Source organism: Pyrgilauda ruficollis, unplaced genomic scaffold, assembly GCF_017590135.1.
Source record: "Pyrgilauda ruficollis isolate IOZ18807 unplaced genomic scaffold, ASM1759013v1 scaffold59, whole genome shotgun sequence".
Classification (NCBI taxonomy): Eukaryota; Metazoa; Chordata; class Aves; order Passeriformes; family Passeridae; genus Pyrgilauda; species Pyrgilauda ruficollis.
The window spans coordinates 4,321,709-4,330,686 of record NW_024527599.1 but is presented as its reverse complement, the minus strand read 5'-3'; the positions used below and the strand labels follow the sequence as shown (position 1 = coordinate 4,330,686).

At 64.1% G+C, this 8,978-nt stretch overlaps 4 protein-coding genes and 2 non-coding genes across 7 annotated transcripts; 4 read left to right on the top strand and 2 right to left on the bottom strand.

Moving 5' to 3' along the window:
• Window positions 1-356: 356 nt before the first annotated feature.
• On the bottom strand, window positions 357-2,555 carry PROCA1 (protein interacting with cyclin A1). The gene is made up of 4 exons (XM_041482711.1): window positions 2,030-2,555; window positions 1,211-1,343; window positions 992-1,126; window positions 357-909 (listed from the first exon to the last, which is right to left on the bottom strand). The coding sequence occupies exons 1-4, from the start codon at window positions 2,208-2,210 to the stop codon at window positions 426-428; spliced, it is 933 nt and encodes a 310-aa protein (XP_041338645.1). The 5' UTR covers window positions 2,211-2,555; the 3' UTR covers window positions 357-425.
• A 756-nt stretch (window positions 2,556-3,311) lies between these two features.
• On the top strand, window positions 3,312-4,732 carry LOC121361650 (adenine phosphoribosyltransferase-like). 2 transcript variants are annotated; one of them, XM_041482565.1, is made up of 6 exons: window positions 3,312-3,380; window positions 3,498-3,647; window positions 3,781-3,874; window positions 3,958-4,104; window positions 4,190-4,285; window positions 4,358-4,732. In XM_041482565.1, the coding sequence occupies exons 2-6, from the start codon at window positions 3,525-3,527 to the stop codon at window positions 4,483-4,485; spliced, it is 588 nt and encodes a 195-aa protein (XP_041338499.1). In that variant the 5' UTR covers window positions 3,312-3,380; window positions 3,498-3,524; the 3' UTR covers window positions 4,486-4,732. The 2 variants fall into 2 exon arrangements, with proteins under 2 accessions (XP_041338499.1, XP_041338500.1); XM_041482566.1 differs by lacking the exon at window positions 4,190-4,285 and having other exon boundaries at window positions 4,358-4,631.
• A 55-nt stretch (window positions 4,733-4,787) lies between these two features.
• On the bottom strand, window positions 4,788-6,656 carry RAB34 (RAB34, member RAS oncogene family). Its single transcript, XM_041482735.1, has 9 exons — window positions 6,592-6,656; window positions 6,190-6,255; window positions 5,940-6,041; window positions 5,804-5,868; window positions 5,679-5,730; window positions 5,463-5,544; window positions 5,293-5,383; window positions 5,096-5,206; window positions 4,788-5,006 (listed from the first exon to the last, which is right to left on the bottom strand). The coding sequence occupies exons 1-9, from the start codon at window positions 6,654-6,656 to the stop codon at window positions 4,939-4,941; spliced, it is 702 nt and encodes a 233-aa protein (XP_041338669.1). The 3' UTR covers window positions 4,788-4,938.
• A 9-nt stretch (window positions 6,657-6,665) lies between these two features.
• RPL23A (ribosomal protein L23a) lies at window positions 6,666-8,846 on the top strand. Its single transcript, XM_041482817.1, has 5 exons — window positions 6,666-6,809; window positions 7,240-7,420; window positions 7,654-7,830; window positions 8,218-8,287; window positions 8,785-8,846. The coding sequence occupies exons 1-5, from the start codon at window positions 6,785-6,787 to the stop codon at window positions 8,797-8,799; spliced, it is 468 nt and encodes a 155-aa protein (XP_041338751.1). The 5' UTR covers window positions 6,666-6,784; the 3' UTR covers window positions 8,800-8,846.
• Window positions 7,514-7,584, top strand: LOC121361866. Its single transcript, XR_005956410.1, has one exon. It is a non-coding gene; the product is annotated as a small nucleolar RNA Z17 (small nucleolar RNA).
• Window positions 8,081-8,146, top strand: LOC121361861. The gene has a single exon (XR_005956405.1). It is a non-coding gene; the product is annotated as a small nucleolar RNA SNORD42 (small nucleolar RNA).
• Window positions 8,847-8,978: the final 132 nt, after the last annotated feature.

Sequence of the window (8,978 nt, the reverse complement as noted above, 5' to 3'; positions counted from 1 at the left end):
GGAGTTAATGCTGGTGTGGGAGCATGGGAAAGGCAAGGCATTTAGAGGATGAGAGAGCTTGGGTGGTGCAATTCAGAGAACTCCCAGAGAAAATTACATGCCTGAGGAGCTGGAATTTAACCCTCTAGCAGGGCAGCTAAAACTGGGGCTCAGCCCTGCTGCCAGCATGTGGCCAAGAGCTGCGTCCCCAGTGCCAGGACAATGACATGAACTGAGGGGAGCAGTGAGGAACAGCTCAACCCCCTGGATACCCACCCAGCTCTAGGTGTTCCCTTCCCAGGGATCAGCCCTGGGATTTCCCCTGGACGCTGCTCCCAGTGCCATCCTTTCCCCCAAAGACAAAGCCAAGGATGCTTGAGCAGATGTAAATTTATTTCACAGCCAGGAGCCATGCAGGGCTCAGGGGGGACTCAGAGCTGCAGCTCTCATGCAGGCTCAGCCTCACTTTTACTTTTCAGCCTCTTCTTTCTGTTCCTCTCCTTCCTCCTCCTCTTCCCGCTGGTGGTGGGGACTGGGGAGGGAGTGGCTGGCACTGGCTCCCTGCCCACTCCCTCCCGTGCCGGGGCATCACTCAGGATGGTGTTGGATGCTTCCCCCAAGGATGGCAGCAGGGCCCAGGGATCAGCAGGGCCAGGATGGCTCCGTGCCCCCTTTTCAGAAGAGCCTTTCTTCTTCAGACCTTTCCCCTTTTTCTTCTTATCTTTCTTTCTCTTCCTCTCTTTCTTGACTGCCTTGGGCACTGTCCCGGTGCGCTGATCCCCTGGGAGGGCTCCTCCTCCTGTGCTGCCCCACGGGGGGCTCAGGGGGACTCCCCTGGGCCTGGCTGCCCTGTCAATCAGCTCCCCCCCAAATTCATACAGCACCGGCTCTCGGGGCACCGCCACGGCCACCGTGTTGTACGCCTTACACCTGCCAAAATCGAGGAGGCACCACAGGGTGGGACAAGCCCGGGCAGGGGGCAGTCCCCAGGGCAGGGGGTGGGGGCACTCACCAGACATAGAGATAGGGCTCCACACACTCCTCCCTGTAGGTGAACTCGAAGCAGGGCACCTGGATGACGTTGAAGAAGGCCTGGCCCACCACGCGCGACGCCGTGTCGTTCACCCGCCGCAGGCACTCCTTCAACCTGCCCGGGGCACGGCCGGGCTCAGGGGGCTGCCATGCCCCGGGGGGATGCCGGGGAGCCCCGGGGCACTTTGGGGACGCTCACCTGTGGTCGCAGTCGCAGTGGCTGATGGTGTGCCAGCGCAGGTTGCGGTAGCCGTAGCGGGCCGTGAAGGGGTGGATGACGTGCTGGCAGTGGTCGTGCTCCCGGCAGCACCGATCCGTGTCCCGGTGCTCCCCTGCGGGGAAACGGGGGCTGCAGGCAGGGCTGGGGGGCCCGCGTGCAGGGCTAGGGTTGAGCTAGGCTAGGACTAGGGTCAGGATTGGAGTGACACGTGCGTGGAATCACACTGGGATAGGTGAGGGTGGATGGGTTCAGCACTTGGGTGGGGACGAGGCTGGCACTGGGATGGGGACTGGGCTGTGCCAATCCCACACTGGGGATCAGACTGGGCTAGACTGCGGTCCTGGAGCAGGGCCGTGAGAGGGTTTAGGGATCAGGATAGCAACTGGGAGTGGAGCACTATTGGGGTGGGGACTGGAATGGCAGCAGGATGGACCACAGAGTAGGCTGGGGACAGGGGGTGGATCAAGAGGGGACCAGCACCAGAAAGAATTGTGGTAGGGACTAGGCAGAGGTGAACTGGGATTGGACTGGTGCTTGGGTGGGGACTGAACTGGGACAGACAGGGATTGAACTAGCATGGGAACAGGGGCTGGGATAGACCAGTACTGGGATGCACTGGATTAGGATTGGTGGGGATTGACCTAACACTGGACTGGGCTGGGATGGAGCAGCATTGGGTTGGGGATGGGATGGGACTTGAGGAACAGAATGGGAAGGGAGTGGGATGGGAGGGGATGAGAAGGGATGGGATGAGATGGGATGGGAAGGCAGACGTAGCAGCATCCCTGCCGCCCTTACCCAGCTGCTCGTAGCTGTCCGCGTTGCTGCCCGCACCGCACCACAGCGTCCCGGGGTAGGTGAGCCCGCGGCGGGCCCGGGGCCGTCCCTGCGGGGCCGCTCCGAGGGCAGGTGGCAGCAGGAGCAGGAGGAAGAGGAGGAGGAGGAAGAGGAGGCGGCAGAGCAGCCCCGGGGCGCACATGGCACCGCGCCGCTCTCCGCCGTGGGGCCGCCTTATAGAGTGGCGCAGCCCGCCCACGCGGGGCGGCCCGGCACGGCTTGGCACGGCCCGGCACCGCGCCGAGGGTCCCGCAGAGCCGGGGTGCTGCCGCCGCTCCCGCAGCCGCGGCACGTCCCGCGCCGGCAGCCCGCGGGGAAGGGGTCACCCCTCCCGGTGGGACCGGCCCCGTTGCTGTGGCAGCCGGTGGGGTGATGTGCCGGGACCGGTAACGAGCCGGCCCCAAACCCCCGCCCCGTGACGCGCCGGGCCCGCACAGCCCCCGGCCCCGGAGCGGCCCCCGACGGGAGAACGATGCTCCCTGCATCCCTGTGGATGGATGCCCTGTGCAGCCCCACATCCCAGCCGCAGATACTCCCTGCATCCCTGTGGATGCATGCCCTGTGCAGCCCCGCATCCCAGCCAGCAGATGCTCCCGGCATCCCCCTGTCCCTTCCCGCGGTGCTCCCCACATCTGCACACCCCACCCCATGGGTGCGTGCTCCATCCCCGTGTCCCACCCCAGGGACGCTCCCTGTGGCCCTGCATCCCCTCCCGCGGTTGTGCCTTTCACAGGACAGCCCAGAGCCCGGTGCCCAGCCGGGCTGGCCGCCCACACCGGCACTCCCAGAGCGCTGCCAGGGCTGTCCCTCCTGGCCAGCTCCTGCCCGTGGAGCCCATTGGCAGTCAGGACACAGCCCTGGCTCGCTGGGATGCAGTGGCAGCCAGCTCTCAGCAGGGCAGGACAGTGCCTGGACACCCCAACGGGGACGTGCATGGCCTCAAAAAATCCCTGCGCTGCCCAAGACCACCCAAAGCTGCAGGACATCCCCCTGAGCAGCACCCTGGCTGGCTGACCCCTGCATCACAGGGTGCCACCCCACCGTGCCACCCACACTGGCACAGGCAGCTGGTGCTGGGGACACCCACGTGGGGTGCAAATGTTGCTTCCCACCACAGTGCTGCCTGGCTGGGGCAGCAGAGCCGTGGGGATGTCGGTGGCCCATGGGAAGGGTTCCTGCCTGGCACTGTCCCCGTGTCCAGCTGGCTGAGGGTGCTGGCCTGGTGCCACAGGGGCTGCCCCTGCTCAGCTGTCGCTGTCTGTGACACTCCTGTGACGGTCCTGCTCGGCTCAGCCCTGCCACCAGCACCCAGGTATGGAGCCAGAACGGGAACCCTGGGCCCTGGGGTGCCACGTGTGGGTGTGGGTGGGGGGCCCCAGGCCATGGGGAGGCTGGAGGTGGGGAAGTCTCACCCCCCCTTCCTGCTCAGTGCTTGCAGCGCCTGCAGTCCCCACGCATGGACCTGTGCCACATCCCTGCCACCCGGGAGAAGGGCTGGTACCTGGCACTGATGGCCCCAAACGTCAAAGGTCCCAACTATGCCTGGCTGGACCCCTCCCGGCTCTACTGCCACCCGCAAGTACCCAGTGCCCGGGGTGGATGGCACCCACGGGGTGCCAGGGAGGGCTGCATCTCCACGGGGCTGCTGGGGCACCCAGCTGTGGGTGCCCATGGTGGGCTGCGGGCACCCAGCCCCTCCACTGTCCCCCCAGGGCTTGCAGGACTGCGTGGCCGACCTGCTGCAGCCCTTCCAGGGAGATGCCATCGACATGGTGGCCGGCATCGACGCCATGGGCTTCATCCTGGGTGAGCAGGGCACAGGCCACACGCGAGTACAGGGTCTCTGTCCCTTGTCCTGGGGGTCCTGACTGTGCCGTGCCCGCCTGCAGGCGCGGCAGCCGCTGCCACCCTGCGGAAAGGCTTCCTGGCCATCCGCAAGGCCGGGCACCTGTGCGTGCCGACGGAGGCGCAGCCCTACAGCGACTACTCGGGCCGCCAGAAGCTGATGGAGCTGCGCACCGACGCCATCTCGCCCGGTGAGCCAGCGGGGCGCGCTCCCTTCGGGGGGGCGGCGGTGCGGGCACGGGGCACTCATCCGCAGCCTCTCCCCGCCCGCCGCAGGTCTGCGCATCCTCCTGGTGGACCAGTGGGTTGAAACTGGGGGCACCATGAGAGCGGCCATCGAGCTGGTGGAGCGGCTGGGGGGGGTCGTGGCAGGTAGGAGAGGGCACCCCAGGGTGGGACCACCACTCCCGTAGCTGTGCTGAGCCCCCCGGTGTGTCCCTACAGGTGTCGCTGCCATCTGCATGGAGAGCAGCGAGGGAGGGAAGTGGATCCAGGAGCGCTACAAGTGCTCCCACTGTGTCCCCCCCCGCCTGCAGCCCCGCTTCGACCAGCACCAGTTTGGCTGGGACTGATGTGGGAGTGTCACCTCGTGTGTCCCCTGCAGCCCCCCGAGGGACACAGGGCTGCTGGCTCTGCAGGACAGGGATGATCCTCGGTGGAAAAGGAACTCGTCCTCAGTGGCAGCCACCCATTCTCCTGCTTGCCTGTGAGCCTGGGGGCTGCACCCGGGGACAGGGAGACCCACAGCCAGCTCCAGCCCCCTGCACCCAGCCCCATGCCTTTCTTACAAAGCATAAAAAAGATTTTATTAAGACAAAAGGGAGCCTGAGGACATCTCCCCCTGCGAGCAGTACCTGGGTTTGCATAGCTGCAGGAGCCACACGGGTGCTCCTGCCCACCCCAGCCAGGGGTGCCCAGGCAGGCCAGGGGCCGGTGGGGGGCTGGGGGTGGCAGGGACGTCTCCTCGGGGCCGGCCGGGGTCGCCCCTCTTTGGTCCAGAGCACGGAGGGGGCTGGGGCTGCCCCTCACTGGCAGCACTTGGGTTTCTTGCGGGGCGCTGACAGGTACAGGTCGCTCTCCTTGCTGCTGATCCCTGAGGGACAGAAAAGCAGCGGGGGTGGGTGGGTGGGTGGCTGGGGGGACAAGGGGGACCCCCGGGCAGGGCTGGCCAGGGCTACTCACGCACGGTGTCGCCGATCCTGCGGGCGCTGCTGCCGCGCTCCAGCTCGGCCAGCACGCTGCTCTCGAAGGTCAGCGCCGCCACTCGGAAGAAGAAATCCCGCACGTTCTCCCCTGCCCCGCGGGAAGAGACCCCTCCTGAGTGCCCCCTGAGCTGGCTGACGCTGGGATCTGCAGCCCCCCACCCAGCTGGGACTCACCAGTGAGCGAGGAGACAGCCCAGTACTCTGCCTGCATCTCCTGGGCCACCTTGAGAGCGTCCTTCTCCATCAGGCTGTACTGTGCTGGGGTCTGCCAACGGAGCCGGCCATGGGTGGGTGACAGGGACAGCCAGGGCACAGTTTGCCCACAGGGAGGGGGTCACACTCACGCTCAGATCCTTCTTGGAGCCCACCAGGAAGAGGATCACGTTGGATGGGTCGTTCTCCTTCAGGGCGTCAGCCAGCCACTGCCTGTGGGAGCCACTGTCACCAGCTGCTGGCCGAGCACTGCTCACACACCACGGCAGCCCCACAACCCCTCTCTGTCCAGCCCTTGAGGCCCCCACTGCCACCCCTGGCCCCACTCCGGGCCATGTGTCACCCACCGTGTGTGCTCCAGGGACCCCACGTCGTTGACATCGAAGACAATCACGATGGCTGGAGGAAGAAGGAGGCTGAGATGGGGACAGGGACAGGGGGGTGGGCAGCTGGGCTGCAGAGGGGAGCTCACCCTGTGCTCCCCGGTAGTAGGTGGAGGCGATGCACTTGAAGCGCTCCTGGCCGGCCGTGTCCCACCTGGGGGGGCGTGGGAGGTGAGGAGGGGGGCTTTGCAGGGCTGTGTGGGGAGGGGGCTGGCGAACACTCACAGCTGCAGGCTGAAGGGCACCCCCAGCACCTCGAACCGCTCCATCTCGAAATCCACCCCGATGGTCGCCTTGTAGTTCTTATCAAAAGTGTCCTTGCAGAACCTGGGGGGGAGTCAGGGGGGTATCAAGCTATCAACATCCCCTGAGCCCCTCATCCCAACCCCGTGGGGGCTCGGTGCCCCCTCCCCGGGTCCTGTGGGGTCACTCCTCCCTCTCCATCCCACTCCGAGCCTCCCGGGGCTCCCGTTACCGGTTGATGAGGCACGTCTTCCCCACCGACAGGTCGCCCACCACGATAATCTTGGAGATCTTGAACCTACAGCGAGGGGCAGGCGCGGCTCAGCAGGGTGGGGGCACCCCCGGACGTCCCGGGGGGGGCAGAGGGGCTCCCGGGCAGGGCGGCCATCCCCGCACGGCCCCTCGTGTGCCCTGCCGCGGCTCCCCCCGGACCCCCGCGCCCTCCCCTGCCCCCGAACGGGGGCGTGGGAGGGGCCAGGACGCCGGTTACTCTGGGACTGGGCCATTGCGCTGCTACCACCGCGACGGGATCCCGGTAATCGCCCGCCACCCCGGGGCTCACCCCGGTCCCGCACCGCCACGACGGCGGGGAGGGACGGCAGGGCGCCAGACTACAACTCCCATGACGCCCTACGGCGCACGGGACACCGTCGCGCGTGCGCGCAGGAGTCCGTTAGTGAGTACTACCACTACCGGCATGCCTCGAAGATGTCGCGAGACTTGGGGCGGAGGGGTGATGGGGATTCCGTCTTGCTCCCGCGAGATTTGGGGGTATAAGCCCGTGCAGCGCGGCGTGGGAGACCCCTTTCGGCTTCCGCCTGGCCAAGATGGCGCCCAAGGCAAAGAAGGAGGGTGAGGGCGCGGGGCGCTGGGTCTGTGCTGGGGGCGCGGGGCGGCGTGTGCGACCCCGCGGGGGGCTGCTGTATGTGTGGGGAGACCGGGCTGAGCGAAGCGGGGAGTGGCGCGGGGCTCCAGCGCTGTGTTGAGCGCGGGCACGTGGACGTGGCGGGAGAGGCCCGCCGGGTTGTCTGAGGGAGGTGCGGGGTGTTCCCATCTCGATGCTGGGACTCGTGAGTGGGGAGGGAGGGACTAAGTGCCTTTTCCCGCACGGAAACGGGAGACTTTTACCACAGATGGGCGTTTTGGGGCTCCTCTTCGTTGGATGAGGGAGCGCGGGCCGCAGGGTGAGGTCGTGCTCATGGAGCGGGGGAAGCCATGCCCGGCCGGGGAGCACACCCCGACCCTGCCGATCCTTGTGGTGCTGACTGAGCTCTCCTCACAGCTGTGCCTCCGAAGACAGAGGCGAAGGCAAAGGCGCTGAAGGCCAAGAAGGCCGTCCTGAAGGGGGTCCACAGCCACAAGAAGAAGAAGATCCGCACGTCGCCCACTTTCCGCAGGCCCAAGACGTTGCGGCTGCGGAGGCAGCCCAAGTACCCCCGGAAAAGCGCCCCCCGGAGAAACAAGTGCGTGTGGGCAGTGGGACTCTGCCCTGCTGGGGGGTTTGGGCGGTGGGAGCAGCCCCCTGAATGGGCTGCTGTGGGAACCTGGTGGTTTGGGATGCAGGTGATGATTTTAAGCGACCAAAGCCTGAGAGTTTGTGATTATAACCTTAGGTGACTGATGCACCCCAAAGAAAGCTCCTAAAATTCTGAGGAGCACCTGCCTGCCCTCTGTTAATCTAGGACCTCTCTTGCAGGCTGGACCATTATGCCATTATCAAGTTCCCTCTGACCACAGAATCAGCCATGAAGAAGATTGAGGATAACAACACCCTGGTGTTCATCGTGGATGTCAAGGCAAACAAGCACCAGATCAAACAGGCTGTCAAGAAGCTCTATGATATCGATGTGGCCAAGGTTAACACGTTGATCAGGTGAGGAGGGGGAGGAGAACAGGTCCCTGCAGGGTATGAGGGGCTTCATTGTAGCAGAAAATGGGAGTGTGTGTGAGATTGAGGAGATGTGGGATGAAGCTCCACAGCTAAGTGCAGCTTTTGACTGAGGACATCTTGGTGGAAGTGGGAAATGCTGGCAGAACAGAGGATTGGTTTCCTCAGGGAGCTCTTGGCTTCTTCAGAGAGCTCTTTGCCTCCTCAAGGAGCACTTCTGACACCCTGGAGTCCTGTGCAAGTGATGTAAACTTTGATTCCACTGAGTAAAGTGATGCTTCCAAAGGAACCACTGATGCACATGGGAGTTGTAGGAATGTGGAGCAGGAGGAAGGAGTTGTCTCTGTCCTGATGCCTCCTGTCCCTCTCTAGGCCTGATGGAGAGAAGAAGGCTTACGTCCGACTGGCTCCTGATTATGATGCGCTGGATGTGGCCAACAAGGTGAGATGGCTTTGAAACTTGGAAGCTTTTTTTGCACCTTGTCTCGTGTCTCCTCCGCTGATTGTTCTTCCTGAGTTTCTTCATGAGGTGCTTGTGTGGTGGCACCTCTGTGGCCCTGTAGGCAGCCAGGATCTGAGTGCTGGGGAGCCACGTCCTCAGTCAGTTCAGTCCTCAAGGTGGCTGAGGTAGGCAGAGGTGGTACAAAGTGGAGTACAGGAATGTACAGCACAAGGATCAGTGTGGAATCAGTGCACAGAGTGGATGTGTAAAGCTCTTGGGCAGCTCTGGGAGGAGGAAACCTTGGAGTAGGGGAATGTACAGCACAAGGATCATTGTGGAATCAGTGCACAGAGTGGATGTGTAAAGCTCCTGGGCAGCTCTGGGAGGAGGAAGCCTCGGAGGACAGGAATCCTGGGGAGATGCAGTGATGTCTGTGGCGGAGGCTTTGCCTTTCTGCCACTATACCATCTGTTTTAACATCCTTTGCTTCTTTCCAGATTGGAATCATCTAAACTGCATCTGCCGAGGACTGTACAGACTAATAAACATTGTGACACCACTGAGGGCTCTTGTGTTTTGTGACAGCACAGCCCGTGTGAGAGAGAGCACCCACCAAACTCCTGGGCCTTCCCTTCTTTAGAGGGAAAACTCCTTCCCTGGCACTGGGTGGGCAGGGCTGACTGCTCCACGA

Bases quoted from the DNA above. Each gene is read 5' to 3' on its own strand.
- PROCA1 (XM_041482711.1), bottom strand. From the start codon at position 2,210: ATGTGCGCCCCGGGGCTGCTCTGCCGCCTCCTCTTCCTCCTCCTCCTC. The intron at 1,344-2,029 runs GTAAGGGCGGCA...GTTTCCCCGCAG, and splicing joins GGACAGCTACGAGCAGCTGG to GGGAGCACCGGGACACGGAT. The intron at 910-991 runs GTGAGTGCCCCC...CGATTTTGGCAG, and splicing joins GAGCCCTATCTCTATGTCTG to GTGTAAGGCGTACAACACGG.
- LOC121361650 (XM_041482565.1), top strand. From the start codon at position 3,525: ATGGACCTGTGCCACATCCCTGCCACCCGGGAGAAGGGCTGGTACCTG. The intron at 3,648-3,780 runs GTACCCAGTGCC...CTGTCCCCCCAG, and splicing joins GGCTCTACTGCCACCCGCAA to GGCTTGCAGGACTGCGTGGC. The intron at 4,105-4,189 runs GTGAGCCAGCGG...CGCCCGCCGCAG, and splicing joins CACCGACGCCATCTCGCCCG to GTCTGCGCATCCTCCTGGTG.
- RAB34 (XM_041482735.1), bottom strand. From the start codon at position 6,656: ATGCCGGTAGTGGTAGTACTCACTAACGGACTCCTGCGCGCACGCGCG. The intron at 5,869-5,939 runs GTGAGTGTTCGC...ACGCCCCCCCAG, and splicing joins GTGCCCTTCAGCCTGCAGCT to GTGGGACACGGCCGGCCAGG. The intron at 5,384-5,462 runs GTGAGTGTGACC...CTCCGTTGGCAG, and splicing joins GCTCCAAGAAGGATCTGAGC to ACCCCAGCACAGTACAGCCT.
- RPL23A (XM_041482817.1), top strand. From the start codon at position 6,785: ATGGCGCCCAAGGCAAAGAAGGAGG. The intron at 7,421-7,653 runs GTGCGTGTGGGC...CCTCTCTTGCAG, and splicing joins AGCGCCCCCCGGAGAAACAA to GCTGGACCATTATGCCATTA. The intron at 7,831-8,217 runs GTGAGGAGGGGG...GTCCCTCTCTAG, and splicing joins AAGGTTAACACGTTGATCAG to GCCTGATGGAGAGAAGAAGG.